This window comes from Lipophrys pholis (assembly GCF_963383615.2).
Source record: "Lipophrys pholis genome assembly, chromosome: 7".
Taxonomy (NCBI): Eukaryota; Metazoa; Chordata; class Actinopteri; order Blenniiformes; family Blenniidae; genus Lipophrys; species Lipophrys pholis.
Genome location: NC_137638.1, coordinates 4797352 through 4814696, shown reverse-complemented (window position 1 = coordinate 4814696; position 17345 = coordinate 4797352). Strand labels below are relative to the sequence as shown.

The 17345-nt window shown below is 43.1% G+C and overlaps 1 protein-coding gene across 2 annotated transcripts in view; it reads left to right on the top strand.

The window, feature by feature from the left end:
- unc5db (unc-5 netrin receptor Db) overlaps nt 1-17345 on the top strand; it is a 261092-nt gene that overhangs the window by 177618 nt on the left and 66129 nt on the right. Inside the window, exons 7-9 of one of the 2 annotated variants that reach the window (XM_080468236.1) lie at nt 8564-8728; nt 11892-11924; nt 14709-14894. In XM_080468236.1, coding sequence (XP_080324362.1) covers nt 8564-8728; nt 11892-11924; nt 14709-14894 — 384 coding nt within the window. The remainder of the gene's footprint in view (nt 1-8563; nt 8729-11891; nt 11925-14708; nt 14895-17345) is intronic. The other variant, XM_080468237.1, reaches the window with a different exon arrangement.

Sequence of the window (17345 nt, the reverse complement as noted above, 5' to 3'; positions counted from 1 at the left end):
TTTGCTGATACCGAGTACAGATACGAGTACTTAAAGTATAATTCATACTGCGTGCGCAAACGATACGGGAGGGCTCTGCTTTGCCCTGAACCACCTCTGCACAGCCTCAATGCTGCGCCTTGAAGGCTCCAGTGTAAGTCACTACGCCGAGCGCAGTGCGTAGCGCCTATTTACACACTATGTGTACTGGAGACCGAGGGAAACGTTGCTGGCGATGTACGAATGATCTTTTGCCCGTTCTCTTCATATCTCGACAGAACATAATTCACAGTCTGTCTTACATTTGTCATTGTCATTAACATTAAAGAATCTCCAAACCACTGACAGTGCTCGTCCTCTCTGGCGTACCTGCATGTGACGTTGCTGACGCTCGACTTCAGGTGATAATGTGCCAGTGTTATATCAGGGAACCTTTTTCCAAATAAGAGTACTGTGTGCGTGGTATATCGGGTATAATACACCTATCGGTGGATTCTAGCATACGCCTTGTCACTTCTGTGTGGATGTTGAACCCCTGAGGACCCGTCAGTCTCGGCACACTGATGCACATCCCGCATGCCTGGTGTAATCCTCTGTCTTGTTTTTCACAAAATACCAGGAGAATTTTGGGAGTTGACGGGGTCAATGAGCGCAGCTGCCGCGCGCCAATTTGTTCAGGTTGGAAGTCTTGGAGAAACAGGTGGCTTCAGAGAGCGAGGTTGACAACTGATATGGCGGATAGGGAGTTGGAAAGTGAAAAGTTTGTGAATTAAAAACAAAGCCTTTTTAGTCACATTTATTAGTTTGAAATTACTTATAATAAATGCAAAGTGATATTTCACCTGAATGAACTGTGCATTAATGCGTACATATAAATAATCATGGTAATTAAAGTCATAAAGTAAGTGCAACACGATAATGGAAGTCGATTAAATACTCAAGTTAGTGATATTTCCCAAAATCTTTAATGCGAAAATTACATTTTTTTTCTCTGCAACAACATGCTTTTTTTCTGAGTCTTAAAAGGCTGTGATTGTGTCCTCAATGATAAACCAGACGAGCTTCACAGTTTTTGTGCAGCCTACACAGCATTGCATAAATAATTCAGCTTTTTTTTTTTTTTTTTTTTTTTTTAATATAGCTCTCAGCTTCTGTGGTAAACTTTTATTCCATTAATCAATACCAGTGAGTGGGTGTTCCTTTATGTTTTCAATATCTAGCTTTGAAAACCAGGCTGCATATTTATTCAGATACAGAGATCCAGTTAAACCTGCCTGCAACTTTTGTTTGTTTTTTTTCCTTTATGAAGGGTTGCACAAAACAATGTCACAGCCAGCCAGCTCGGGTTTCATTGGCAGGGAGGAAAAGCTGCCTGTTCAGACGAGTGATCAATAGCAGTGACTCAGCTTCTGACTTTTTGAGGCTTTTCAGGGTCGCTCTATGAGTTGCTGTGGGAACTAAACATTAGATTATGTTGACACGTGAATGATGAAACGAGTCAAAGTCGTCGACTACCTGCGAGGATTAAATGAGGCCCTTGAATTCCTAACGTGAAATCATATTGAACACAATATTCAAAAGGAATCTCAAAAATCCAATCTTAAAATGGGTTTTGGTGCCAAACAAAAATGAACTGTCCATCCATCTTCTATATCACTTTATCTATTTCAGCGTTACACCGAGTTGGATAGAGCCGAGCTGCAGAACGGTTGAATTTAACTTTAGGACGTGCAGTTTCTGCTCCAGGACCATATCCCCTGAACACAAAGTGGGTCAAGACCAAAGTCTTCCCACCTTTTATCCAGCTTCCATCCTGCTTCATCAAACTGAGGGCCGTGGAGGCCTCGCACTGTCCTGCCAACTGTGGGCTTCATTTACTAAGGTCCAGTTTACACGACAGCATTCCAAGTGAAAAGGTGCCTCGTTTGCATTCTGTGTTCAATCAACGGCGTTTTGAAAATTATTCTTGTTTACTCGGAAACGACAGAAATGCTGAGAACGATGTCGTTGGCATGTTGGGGCCTGGAGTAGGTTCTGTTGTTTGTTTTTATAAGGAAACCATTCACACATGTGCACAGACAACAATACACTGTAAACATTAACAATGGGAGTAACAAGTTGCATTGTGATTCCAGGTGGCTCTTGTGGGCCACTCAGTATCGGCTATATGTGACCCCCCCCCCCCCCCATTTACGTGACAGCGTTTAAAGTGAAATTGCATACTTTTTGCGTTATTTCAGAAAAGTTTTACATTTACACTGCAACATTTTGAAAACGATGTTCTTCTGTCAAAATGTCAAAATCAAATTTTTGGATAAAACGACTTGATTATTAGTCATTTCAAAGATCATAATTCAACTTCTATATACAAGTTCTTCAGCCAGATGACAAAACATTATCAATACTGAATACTCAAGTTACATAGAGGAATAAAGTATGAATACTGTTACCGCTGAAGTGGGGTCAAAGGTTAAATGACGATGCAATAGTTGCTGTGAAGCCCACCAGTCCCTCAGAATGCCGTCCCCCTTCAATATACAACCAATGTAAAAAAAATTTATTCACCTCGTTACTGCACTGTTTTCCCTGCCTGCTTGAGCGTTTTAGCTTCATTGCTGATAAGAGAAATCTTATTATTGCTATCTTATTTGCACAGCGGCAGCAGACTTTGCGACCGTGTTTCTGAGCTGCAGAACATGTACAAACATGTATGTGAAGAAAAACCTCTTGAAACTTGAAATCTTATCGAGCAGGGGAGAAAAACATAAGGCCTGTGGGCTAAAACCGGGTCGTAAGAGGCTTCAATCCGGCCAAACCAATCAAGAAAATTGTAAATATATATATATATATATATATATATATATATATATATATATATGTATATACACACTGAGACCCGAGCTGAGATGTTGCAGATGCTGTCATGAAAGCTCGCTACCTCGTTAAACTGGCCTTAAAGCCACGCCGTGTATTCTGCACCTGAATATTTCATTAAAATTGTCTTCATGTTGAGATTGTAGTCATTTGCGGGAGTAACTGTTTGGTTTTGTGAAAATACAGGCCTTTTAATGACGTTGCTAATTATGTATGCTCTCTGTGTGTTCACCTGTAGACTGGCCTCATGTGCAAGTACTATGTTCACCCACTAGGGGGAGCTTGGGTAAGGTGAGATGGACATAAAGCCTCCAGGTGATTGAGGCCAGGTGTGCAGGACAGGGGAGCAGACACAGTTTTTGTACCGTGTCAGGTTGGCTGATATGCAGTGTTTATTGGTTATATAGGAATTTAGGAACTCTTTACTGGACTGAGTGAGAATAAAGATGATAGGCATCAACTGTTCAACTGCTGGAAAGTGAAAGCCAAAGAATGGATTGACATATCCATGGACAAGCTACACATTGGACCTTGATCATTGTGGCTCTGTACCTACGTTCAAACCCGTTACCCGTCCTCACAGAGCGGACTTTTAATTGGTTAAAGGCCCCTGAACTGACTGACACTGCTGTTACAGAAGGAAAATCTTATATAATCACTATATAGTCACTCACATTCACCCGTCAATGTACCAATGCAAGGTGCTGAGTTCCTCCATTAGGAGCAGTTTGGGGTTCAGACAGATGGGGACTCGAACCTGCAAACTTCCGATTGAGACGTGACCTGTTCTACCATTTGAGTCATGGCCGCCCAGAGACTTGTCTTCAAATGTAAGGAAGAAAATTATCTAAAACCTCCAAGTTGCATTAAAAAAAAAAAAAAAACTGCAAAAGGAAAGCAGTAAGCTCACATCCCAGCGAATGTGAGATAAGCAGACCTGTGCCGCCGCGGCCTGGAGGCATCGCAGGATGACTGAAGTGGTTTCCAGCGGGGAGAAGAAGCAGGTGCTGCCCTGCTATCGGGTTTGATCTGTGGCTTTGTGGGAGGGGGGAGATGCGGACAGGAAGTGAGGCGTAGGCTGCACTGAACTCGTCTCAGCTGCCGACTGACAGGTCTGGCCAGTTTTGACGAAGGCAGCACAGATTGTGGCTTAATGATGGTGTGAGTGGCGGCAGAGCGCCGGAGGGACGGACGAGGTCGCGGGCTGCCGCCTGACGAGGCTGTTGGCGACCTAACAAGGGGAGAGCAAAGATGAAACAGCAAAACGACTGTGGAAAGAAGAACTCACTCACTGCATCGTGGCAATTTGAAGGTACCAGTTAACTTTCAACATGAAACAACCCAAGCACAGATTCGAACCGGGGATTCTCTCACTGAGGCATGAGGGCTAACCACTACACCAAGGTCGTGGTTAGTGGAAACTTTTAAGTCTTCCAGTTAACTACACCATTGTTGTTTGAAAGCCTTAACACTTTGTAGAGCTGCAAATACATTTACCTTTTGTAAAGCAATCCAAAGATGCATGCCACGCCCAAAAAAAACCCTCTGTTAAAAACTGCAGAAATTCCACAACTCCTGACTCAGTCAGTCGGACTCGGTTAGATGATCCTGATCACGTCAGTAGTCCACCATCTTGGATTAAGGACAGGGCAAGATGTGGCATCCAACCACAAACTGGCTCCATAAACTGAGCCACTGCGGGCAATTTATTTACAATCTCAAGCAAAACACTACCTTATCAAAACAGGAAAAAACAAATAAATCTTCCTTTCTTCAAATAAAGCTACACAGAAAGAGCTAAAATGAAGCCACTCTTCTCACTTTGTTCCACTCAGCAGTCTTACTGTAATTTGATCGGTCGCTTTTTGGGGGCTTTTGTCGGCTAATCCTATCTAACCCTGAGAGGATCCTCCTCGCGGAGTAAACACTCACTGTCTCTCTGACACACATGACTCATCTCTTGTTGTCACTGACGAGCGTGGTGTTGTATGACGGTAATTTTCACAACCGTCAAGGACTGAGTAGAAAAACACGGAGCGATTTGTGCACTTATCTGGTAACAGCTTCAAGCACCCCGAGTGGCCGGCTATTTATCTGCTTTTCACACATTTTCACATTTTCTTTCAACCTCTTTTCAGAGACGCTCTTTTAAAATTACTACAGCGGCTTCAAGAAAGTTAAAATCGCCTCACTGAAAGTGAAACGTGCGGACTGTCCGGGCCTCGTGAGGCACTGATCACTGCTGAGAGTGTTGGTGGAACAGCAAGACATTTTTTCAGAGAATCCTGCTTCGGATTCAAACCCTAGTTCGAGTAGGTGCATGACACACGCAGACAGCATCTAGCAAGAACTAAAGCAGGGAAGAAAAAAACAAAAAGCAGTAAATTGTGTCTCTTTAAGAGGATTTTTAAGAGTTTTGTCCCTTAAGAAAGAAAGCGAGGTTACAACAGCAGTGGCTTCGATGTGCAGAGCATCTTCAAATTGGATTGGACATATGCTCATTTGCTATACATCGCCAGTTGGTGTGACATGACATGAGGTTAAATATTCTACCAGTGCATGAAATCTTCAACATTAGCCGGTTTCAACACGAGGAGTTGTTTTTTCAGACAAAAAATGAAGTTGGTTCAGTCGGGAAAACTGTCTGTACCAAGAAAAAAGGGGCAGATAATCATGTGGAGACATCTACTAAGCAGCAAAGATGTCACCACAACAAATTAATGAGAATCTGGTGAGGAGCCAGAGAAAAGAAGAAATAAAGCTAAGATTAGCCCTTCGAAACTTCTGCCTGAAAAAAAAAAAATCACTGTATTGGTCCTGGAAAATAGACGCGGCATAGTGGAGCCTTTTATTGGCCCAACATGAAAACGATATGGTTTTTAGTAGTGATGGCCTAATGAAGCTTCATGAACCACTGTCTTTATTTCCTGAAGCCACTAGATGGCGCTGTCTGTTTAATAAATGTTTGAAAGTACACTTCATTGCCAGTCTTTCAGCCTCTATATTCAAACCAATTGCGCCCTCTGGTGGGGTCAGGAAAAAAAAAAAAAGTGCTTCATCAAGCTTCATGAAGCTTCATTTGACCGCCACTAGTATTTAGCGTTTCTGTATAAACACACATCGTTTTCAAAACATTAACCAGGAAACGAGACGCAGAAACGATGCGTTCTTACTTGTCATGTAAACGGGGCCTCACATACAACTGATACTGTGATACTGAGTGGAATGAAATGATGAAGATACACCATTTCAAGATTTTCCCTCTGGGATTGAGGCAGTATTCTATTCTATTCTATTCTATTCTATTGGCCCCACATGAAACGACTTGATCGTTATCATGTAAACGATAAAATCATTGAGCAGCAGCAAGGACAGTGGGAGGAGCAGACGGAACCAGCGCATGAGAACTATGATGGCCGGAGAGAAATCAAAGCACATTCACGCGATGAAATCCAGCCTTCATTCACAAAAATAGTTCAGATTTAGCTGAGCTGCAAGCTGCTGCGTCAAATCTCAAGGCCTGTATTCAATTCTTTTATAAAAACACGGATTCTTACATTTTGGCTCGTTGCCATTCTTCACCTTGAATTCCAAGACACTCTCCTTACACCTGAATGTGTTCACTGTAATTGAATGACGTACACAAGCTTACCCAGCAATGATCTCTACCTCAGTGGCTTTTGATTTATAGTACTTGATTACTTTTACTGGAGACCTAAGCTAAAGTGGCAATGATTTTACTTTGGTAAATGTGTTGAATGCCCTCCTCCGGAGATCAGTCATATGCACCAGCTCTGGGCTCGTCGTGTGCTCAACACAAACATCTCGCCTGCATTTTAAGTCCCCGAATGAGAAAAAGCCACAAAGTGTGGGCGGGGAGGGAGCGCCCGGGGAACATCGCAAAAGTAAAATTACCTTCTCCACCACCCACGAGGCTGCACCGTCCGACTGCTGCCAAAAACTCTCCAGGCGCCATATGGCCGCCTCACATTTGCTAAGCTAAGCCCGATGAGCTCCTCCTTGATCAGATAACGGAGCGTGGCAGAACAATCGCGGCCATTAGCATGCGCCGGGACGTCTTGGTTTCACCGCCGTGCATCAAGTCTCATCATGGAAACTGGCCTGGAGGACACTGGAGAGAGAACGGCAGTCCAGCCGTACCGCCACTCCGCCACCACGCAGTGGCTGACATGATGATCATGATGATGATGATGATGATGATGATCGCCCACTGTGGAAACATTTATACAAAACCACAAAAAGTCATAAAAAAAAAACCCAGGATGGGATGTTTTCCTTCATGAGTTACATGAAACTTACATCAGTTTTTTATATTTTGATACGGGCCGTTGGGCTTGGTGGTGGTGGTGCGAGCGTGCGTGTGTGTGTGTGTATTTTTATTTTTATTTTTATAGTATGTGAAGCACTTGCGCTACAACCTTGTATGAAAAGTGCTTTATGAATAAAGTTTGATTTGATAAGAAAATAATTTACAGTCTCTTACTTTTCTCATTCTCATCAATATTAAAGAATCTCCTAACATTGCTCATGCTGCCATGCGTACCTTCGGATGAAGTTGCTGACACATGACATCATGTGATACTCACCGAGTTGTATCCAGGAACTTTTTACGAGTACCCCGTGCAGTAGAGGATACTAGTATCTGTATCGGTGCTTCCCTAGTATTCACTATACTTGTATCTCTTTAGTTTGCTCATTTACGATGTACAAGTAGTTATAATATGAGCAACAGCATAATATTTTGCCAATTTTGTAATAACTTTTTGTCAATATTCACAATTGTACGTAGAAGCAGTAGTAATTAGAAGTAGTAAAGTGTAAAACTTAAAAATCTCTATAGATTATAGGTAATAATAGGTGCAACTATTTCAGAATGCACCGCTCTCCATGGTCACTGTGGTTGTCGTAAATGATTCTTCTGCACACGCATGAGAATTCTGTGGTGGTTTTGCTCACTCTTTTATATTTAAACGCTCTTCTCCAACCAAGTATACACGTACTACACCATCATCTGCATACGTGAAGATACATTAAGATTTCTATCCAAACGAAATCCCCTCATCCTTTTAAAAGGTACAAAAAATGAAGATTTTCTAGATTTGGTGAGTGCATGAATAACCTATACAAGTTCAAATGATAGAAGTATTCTCCTTACAAGCAGCTGAATGTGTAAGAGTTTGAGTTGAATGAAATTACTTCAAATTTATTGTCATTTCCAACCTGTTACAACTTGGTCGCTAAGCTGAGGTGAGAAATATTCTCACAGTTTACATGCAGCTATAATCAATATTTTGCAGGACAATCTTATATTATTCAATACGGGTGAAAAGCTACTGATATACACTTTATTCCCACTTTATTTCCTTGAATCTGGTCAGTTTTACAGGATTTGAAACCAATTTATGCGAAATATGAAAAAAAGATGAAATCAGGAACTGACCAAATTCTTTACAAACAAAAATGTGTTGTAACCTGGAAATACATTTTTAAACTTATGACTCATGTTAGATACAGTCACAGTAAGAATTCTGTGACGGACACACGCTGAGTCTCCATCATCCGTTAAGCTGAGTGATATAAAATGGATAAATTCTCCTCCAACTACAGATGAATTTTCTTAATTATTTTTTTTTGCTTGTGTCTCAATGTCATTAACTCGCTAATTTCTCTGCACGTCCTCTGGTTGCAGTCGACGGAGGCTGGGACGAGTGGAGCGAGTGGACGACGTGCAGCAGCCAGTGCGAGAGGCAGCGCAGCCGCGAGTGCAACTCCCCAGCTCCCAGACACCGAGGCAAGGCGTGCGATGGGAACAGCGAGTCGACGGAGAACTGCACAGATGGACTGTGCACGCAGAGTAAGGCCTGCAACCACCCCCACCACCACCACCACCCCTCCACCATCCTTCTGCATATCTCCATCATCATTACCATCATTCTCCCATCGATATCATTAACATATGTACGATCACCGTGGCAAATCATCACAAGCATGTTTGAACAAGAGCAAAGAAGCAGAATGACTGGCAGAGTCCCAGTGCATGACAATGACGGCGCTCTTTCTCTTGTGCACTGCTCACTTGACATATCGTGTGGCAGATCGAGTCTGTCACCGGGTGAGACGTGCAGACATTCGCTCCTGAATGACGCTTGATGTTTGAAATGAAATGTCATTGCACTGGTTGGGTCATGCACATGCAATGACTTCCAAAGCAAGGCATTGTGTGGCGCCTCCCGGCGGGAGCACAATTCCAATGCCTTCAGAAAGACTATCGCATTTTCTATCTATACTGTGATTTGAAAAATTACATTTTTTCAAATCATGACAAGCATTTCCTTTTATTGTTTTCTCTTTTTTTTTTAATTTGTGGCTTCCATTAATGTCTGAAGGCTCTGAGCTCTGTTAGAGCTTATCTCAGGCGGTGACTGCTTCCTGCAGAGGGAGCCAACATCAGCAAATGTGCACAGCTGCAGCAAGTTAATGCTAATTCAGCCTCTGCCAAGCCGCTCAATGTGATTCTGGGCTGTCATCCGCTCTGCGCATGCTTTTGTCCATTCGCTTCATTCTCGGCCGCAGATTTGGTTCGCGGAAAAAGAAACGCTGCTCTGTATCGACTCTGACATTTGAACAAAGAGAAGGAAAGGGAAGTCACAGAGCAGTGGATCTTTTTCTACATCTAGATAATGGCATTGAAGCTAGCTGAGCGGTTGTCGGGCATAAAGGAGAGCTGGCGCGATGTGGCTCACTTTTAAAGTTACTCTGCCAAAAAAAAAAAAATCTTTCAAATATAGTTCCCCTAAAAGGTATCACTTCTGCACAGAGAATAAACCAAAACACGAAAACGAGACCATATCCACTCATTTTCACAAAATCGATCACACCAAAGTCGATGTGTTTACAAATAAACTGGAATTTGGATAAGCTGTGTTTAATTTGTGTTTATGTTTCGCTGACTGACGTCATCTTGAGAAACCTGCCGCAAGGGATTCTGGGATATCAAAGATGGCGTGGCGGTGACAAAGTGAAAATATCAACATTTGACCGATTCAGCCCCCCAAAACATTTCTCAAAGAAAGAGTCTTCAAGCCATGGGAATAGTCTTAAATGTTGTGAAAATGACCTTTAATCGTTTTTCCCAGTGCGAATCGAGATCTCATGAGATCAAGCGTACAAACGGGATCTTGTGACTCTATGACTCGAGAATCTTCGGGAGTTTCTACGACCGCCAATGTGACAACAACCAAGGAGATGCTCCGCGAAATTTAAATGCTGGAAAAATATGAGTGTGGTGACGAATTTCCTTCAGAAAAGGTATTAACAAGGGATTATAGATGTACATCGACTACTGAAACTGGGTCCTAAATTTTTCATTTGTCCCGTTTGGATTCTGGTAGAGTAACTTTAAAAATTCCACTGTTTTGATTAATAACCAAATGATCCAAATAACCTACAGCTGAGTCTAAGGCCAAGTGAAAATGGATTGCATGGATGCATTTTGGGGGTCTGTTTACATCACAACTTCGCCCAAAGCCAGCAGTTTTTGAAAACGGCTCCCAAGGTGGAACTTTTGTAAAATGCTCCGTGTCCGGGAAATTTTTCTGAAATGATGCTACTGCAAACGTGCTCCATGTAAAAAAATTTTTTTATTTTTTTTGCAAATTTTCGAGTAGATAAGTAGACACTTTGGAGGCTGCCATTGTTGTTATTGTTTATGTACAATAACAACAATGTTTGCCTCCAGAGTGTCATGACTCCCAGTGCATAGTCTCTAAGGACCTTGTAATTTTATAGTCAATAGTCACCTGTAACAACAATCCAACTTCATCATCCGTCCATGTTAATGTGTATAGCGTATTTTTTTTTTTTGTGCACGCGTGTGTGTGTGTGGTTTCATTACAAAAACAAACAACACCCACTAGTGGCCCTACCTGCTAACTACATCATTTCCTCTGTTGTTTTTTTTTTTGCCGTTTCCGTGGAAATGGACATTGAGATTTCAGAACATGGCATTGTCACTTAAAACGTTGCCGTGTAAACAGGTACTAAATGACCTTATCTTACTGGCAGGGAGATTCGTTAGCTTAGCAGCTACAATGGCGCACGATCAACAATAGTGTTGAAGGTTTGACTGGCCAGCTGAAGCTAAATTTGAAAATAATCTTAATTACGAACTTAATCTTAATTATGGATTCTTAAACGTCAGTATTTGAATAAGCAATGAAAAAAGTAGTGCTGTAAATCCATTAAAAAAAAAAATTTATTGCACAATTTTCTGTAATTAATCACATATTTTTACACTCCAACTGAAGCTTCTAATGCATAATAAATATTCAGAAAAATCATGGAATTCAGGTTGAATCAACACACAAAGTGTATTTAAATTCAAAGACCATCTTGCTGATGAATGACGTCATGTAGTACTCACCAGGTTGTATCGAGGATCTTTTTCAGAGTACGAGTACTCCAGGCAGTATCGCAACAGATACATACTGGTATGGTGTTGGTGTATCCCAACAATGTGCTAAAAGAAATGATCAAATCACCACTTTGATTATTTCATACGTGGAACCAGAAGCACAAAAATTAAGAAAGAATGAAAAAAACATTGTTAAAAACTGCTCTGCTTATGAAATACTGGTATTGGGAACTACAGACACATTGACCAGTCACAGCTGGTGTAAGTCAAGAACAAGAGAAACAGCACTGTTATTCAAATACTAAACACTCTGCGACTATATCCTTCCCAACCAACCCAAAGTTGTTTTCCCAACTTCTGCCAGGCGATAATTATCCCACTTGAAGCCGCCTTCACCCAGCGTGCAGCTCACGTGGGCCGTAGCGAAGCCTTTTCACGGCCATTATCAGATACTGCATTTTGTCTGTGAGCGCAGTCGGCACAAGCGCCTCCCTCCACTCAGTGTCGGCTTTGAGTCCACTCCTGCTCGTCACTCCACGGCGGCTCGGCCTTTAATCACCACTTTCTCTCCTCTTTGTCTCACTCTATCTCTCTGTCTTTGCAGATCGAAAGCTGCTACATGACGTTAAACCTCAAAGTGAGTCCTCCTCTGTGGATTTCTTTCATCCTCCACTCCCCTCCGCCCTCTCTTCCACCTGCCACTAATACGTAGCGCGCCCTGAATTTGGAAAATCCAAAGACGATATCGGTTTAGAATCGGCGGGAAAGCGCGTGTGGTTGCTTTTGCTCAGCGCAAACTCTGCAAATAGAAACATCACTGAATTACCGCCGTTTACTTGATGTGAGCAACTCCCCGCGTTAACCCGGCGCGCGCTCGTTACGCATTCTTGTCATTATTCAGCGGCTGACTTTTTATGACAGGCGTGACATCACAGCTGCGTTTCCACTTTGAGCCGGGAGATATATCGGTTGTGACAAGTGAACATGTGCTACGCTGTGCAGGATTAATGGCTTGTAATCATTGCAAACGAGCTAATTTGACCAATTTACGGGCCCCTCCCCCCTCCCCCTCCCGCGTTTCCACGCCGGCTTCAATCACCCGCCGCGCTTTGGCCCCGGCAAAGTGATTGTCAGGTGCTAGCGTAGCTCGAGTGCTTTCATTAGCGTGCCACTTTAGCGTCAAAGTCATGCCCACTTGCCGTCTTTTTGAGGAAAGCAGGAACGACTGAACGGGGAGCGCATTAAGCTGGCGTGCGGCGGAGGATTGGCCCTGCGAGGCATCCTCTAAATTAATATATAGGTCCTCGTGACGACTGGTGACCGCCGGCTAGACGGCGTGGGCTCAGGTTGGCCTCGCCGCGACAGATCCGTCGTAGCTGGTGGATGCAGACCGGCGGCTCCAAAGGCACTTGCGCTAATCGCTTTCCACGGTAGCTGTCTGAGTGCGACGTGTAACGGTTTCGGGGGAAACGGCTGGATGTTTATTCCGTTGTTGTGGTGCACAGTGAGGCCCAGAGGAGGAAGACAGATGGGCCGCTCCGTCCTCAACACTTCCCATCCTTCATCTTTCATTTCCATGCCGGAGCCGGTGTAACACTTTGTAACGCTTGCCTGTGTTTGCCCTTGAACATCCACATAATCACAGTATTGTTTCCACTTGCTTTTCTTCATGTCCTCGCCACTCTGTCGGCGCGTCTCTGTTAACCCTTCGCGGGCTGCTTTTGAGAATAAAAATTCAAGCAACACAGTGAGTTTTGAAATGTAGAAATGAGTGAAAATACACAGATTTCACAATTAAGTGTTCAATTTAGAGGCTGATCTCCTAAAGGTCTGAGCATATCAAGATTGGTGCGGAGTGTCATGTTCGCCCACACAAACACACACTCACGAAAACTGATCTACTTACACAGGTGTGTCAAACATAAGGCTCCAATTCAGTCCAACCACCAAGCAAATTGTAAACATTTCAAAGGATTTTAATTTTCCGAAGCAACATTCTTAATCGTTTTGGACACAACACAAGAGTGAGACTTGAGCTGAGATATCAGTGATGCTGCCTTGAAAGCCAGCTATGTCGTTGCTATAAAACTAGCCTCAAAGCCACGCTGTCAGAGGGAGTTTGTGAAAACACCCATAATGCAACAGCTGTAGGAGATGTTTTTTGGTCATTTCACTGTATTTTGCTGTAGAAGGTTTCATTCAAATTGGCTTTATGTTGAGTTTGTAGTCATTTCTTTGGAGTAATTGTTTGGTTTTGTGAAAATATGGACATTTTCCTCACATACGCAACAAGAAAAACTTTAAAGGTTTTTATGGAGCGATAGGCTGAATGTGGCCCCTGAACTAAAATGTGTTTGATATCACTGAACTTACAGGACACACTCATGTTCCCAATTGAGCCCATCAGATGTGTAAATGAACACACATTATCACTTTGGGAATTATCCATATGGAATTTTGAGTGTGAATTCACGATCATGCACAGTACCAGGTTTATGCAAATGTATTCATTATACAACATGCTTTGTGATTTGATCTGAAAATGATTGTAAAGCTTTTAGAAACGTAGATGCTATCAGCTCAGCCTTTCGCATAGAGATTTGCAGATTTGACGCAACGCAACTTTTCGAAAACGCTGCTACTGCGCTTGCACACCACGGCCGCTGTCATTTTTTTATTAATTTTTTTTCACATGCTCAGTAGATGGACAATACAAACATTGTCAAACTTTTCTTGCTTCCTGGCTGTACGGTGACTGCAAGGAAATACAAACAAAGAAACGACAGCATTTCAAGCAGATCGTTCTTGTGTAAACAGTGTCTGAAGCATGCAAAGCCCTCATTGCTATACTTAGCAAATCACCCACAGAACACCAAAAAAATAAAATAAAATGAACAGGAAATTTACTTGTACGAGAGCACAATTTGGCTCACTTTAATCAGGCTCTTGGTGGAACAGGCTCTAAATTGCGTATCTTATAAATATCCTTTTTTTTCTTTCCCTATCACATTTGAAAACATTGCAACTCCTGATGGGCTTGGCATGAATGTGCACCACATACCAGGAAATTGGGAAGTTTAGCTGTATTTGCAGTCCATGCAGTCGACTATGTACTGGTAGAATTTGGTCCATTTGAAAACCAAGATGCAATGAAAATGCAAAGATAAAATGGATGAAGCAAGTTTAAAAGAGGGAGAGTAAAAAGGTGCCGAAGTCCAAGGATTAGTGAAAAAAGTTATGTTATTCTTGAAATTTATTTATACAGAGAAATGATTCAAATTATAATCCATGATGCAAACCGAGTGCTGTCTGAAGCCTACATCTTTATTAAGGACATGCTGTGTCTTTTTTTTTTTTTGTGCCGCCATTTGAATTCCCAGCCTATATGAACTCTTTATTCCTCCTCTGCGTCTTGTTCCAGGTATGGACAGTTCAAACGACGTGGCGCTGTACTCGGGACTCGGAGCCGGCATCATCGCCGTGGCGATCCTCGTGGTGGCCGTGATGCTGTACAGGAAGAACCACAGCGAGTACGGCGTGGACGTCATCGACTCCTCGGCTCTCACCGGGGGTTTCCAGTCGTTCAATTTCAAGACCACCAGACAAGGTGAGGGAGAGTGCCGAGCGGTGTGTCGCGCGGTGACACGAGCCAGTGGCCACAAGGCCAAAAGGCGGCGTCATCAAAGGGCTGGATGACAGGGCCGCCGCGATGATTGATGGCATTTGTTTGCATCGAGCAGAATGGCATGCAGCCTCCCCATCTGACCAGGATTTATACCTCTATAATCAGTGAAAGGACCTGTCCTTCTATTTTGACAGACCTGCTCCTCTGTTATTGTGAAGCAGGAGATAATCAATCTCTGATAGACGCCGCCGCGCCTCCTCCTTCCCGGCGGACCACACATTTGACTGTCAGGCAACCAATCCCCCGCCCCCATCAGATTACACTGGCCCAAGCAACTGATGGATAAATGCGAGGGGTATGGAGCAGTGAACATCAATTCAAGTTTTTTTTTTTTTTTTTTGCTTGTGCACAGCAATAACTTCTGTTGCTTATGTGGCTGTGGCTGTCGCGGGCTGCCTCGCTACAGGCATTCATATTACTGTTACTGACACTTCTGGGTTAGCGCAAGTGATAGCCGCCGTGGCGACAGGCAATACATCCCCTCCGCCTCGACAACGGTATATTGTGCCCCCCACCCCCCGCCGGGAGCTTCTCGCCATGCCCATCGGCTCCCACAAGGCCTTTTGGAGTTGGCCAAGCCTCCCCGCCCTTCCAGTCCCCGTCACATCATGTGGAAAGATGTGAGGAAAACAGTGGAAAGAGGAGGACATGGGGGGGTACGGGTCCACATCCAGCAGGTCATCAATCCTATTTAAATAGGCCAGCTCTCCCCGCAGCCTGCCTGCTGTGCCCTCCACCGGCCACAATCACTCTTTTCCATTTTCCTCTCTATCAGCCCGGCCGAAGCGCCGCGTGAAATGTGGAACGCTTCCTTCCTGCTCTTTCTTTGTGCACTCCCGACAGCCGCGGTTTGTTTTGGAGGAAGTCAGAGAGGCATTATGCATTAGCCCACTTGTGTTCCTTTGTTGATAATTCACTGCCCTTTCATAACCCTGTGAGTGACATCACAGTTGTATTTAAATTCAACAGTCATCTGGAGGCACTTTTACAGAGAAAAACCAACAGTTCCGCATGAGCCAGCAGGGGAGACAGAGGGAAGGAAAAACTCCTTTTTTAAAAAAGAAGAGACCTGCAGAACCAGAGGTGGAGACTTTCTGTAGAAAATAAGTTAAATATGAATTCCATCAAAGTTAATATCTCACAATATAGTTCACTCACAAAAGCACAATTATAAACAATACAAACATCTTGCAACTTAGTAAAATCTGATTACTTTAGTGTTTTTTATTGTGTGTCAGATGCAATTTTAGTGCATCCAATTAATCGGCTTTGTACACACCTGTACACACAATATCACGTTTGCCCCCGTTTTTATATGAATAACCCTTCAAGTCAATCACTTTGACCATGATAGTCGAATCATGACTAGACTCAGAGTCATGAGAGCTCGCACCAACAGACTGAAGAATAGCTTCTTCCCCATGGCTGTGAAGAGACTGCTGCAGGGATCATGACCCCCCCCCCCCCCAAAAAAAAGAACTTGCACTTCAATACCGCACCTTACCAAAGACTATTTTTTATTTAAATGTGAATGTGACATGCTGCTGCTGCTATTAGTGATGCAACAAACGGAATTTCGTTGTATTTGCACAATGACAATAAAGCTTCTTCAATCTTAAATCATCTTTACATATAAAACATACAGAGTTCAGCATTGAGCTAAGAAAATATGAGACAAGATTGATCTGAATTGGGCAGAAAAGATCAGTTTTCTTGTTCTTCAAAAAAAAACAAATAAGGATGTCGTGAGTCTAAAGTCAGTCGTGAAGAGCCAGCCGATAAGAGCAGCAAAGACCGAGTCGATTCGCACCTCCACTTCAAACATGTTAAAAATGAACACAACCGCAAACATTTTCTAGGTGACAAATGAATTTGTCCGTTGTACATTAATGTTTTGGATTAAACCCGTCTAAGTGCGCTGTTGCTTGTTTTTATAATGAAACCACACAGACACGTGTGCAGAGAACAATAAGCTATAAACATGGACAAAATGGAGGGAACCCACACACCGGTGTCGTGTGAACGGACCCCCCCCCCCAAAAGTGAAGAAAGTTTTGATACACTCGTATTTGTTGCCGTGTGAAGGGGGCCTCTGTGTGACCTGTAAGTAGATCAGCTTTCACACATTGCATCTCTTTTCATATTAGCAAGCCTTTAGTAGATCAGGTCCAAACTGCGTGTTTAATTGCTTGTCAGTAGTTTTTTTCATGCCTAATAATCACCTGAAATAGAAAAGAGAAATCCTTAAGTGCTTTAAAGGAGTTTGTGAATGCTTCCGGACGGCTCTCTGCTGCGGGAGCGTGGGGGAGGCAGACTGCACATTGAGTCTTCGGCCCTGACCCTGTCTCTCCGCATTACTTCTCCTCCTGAGTG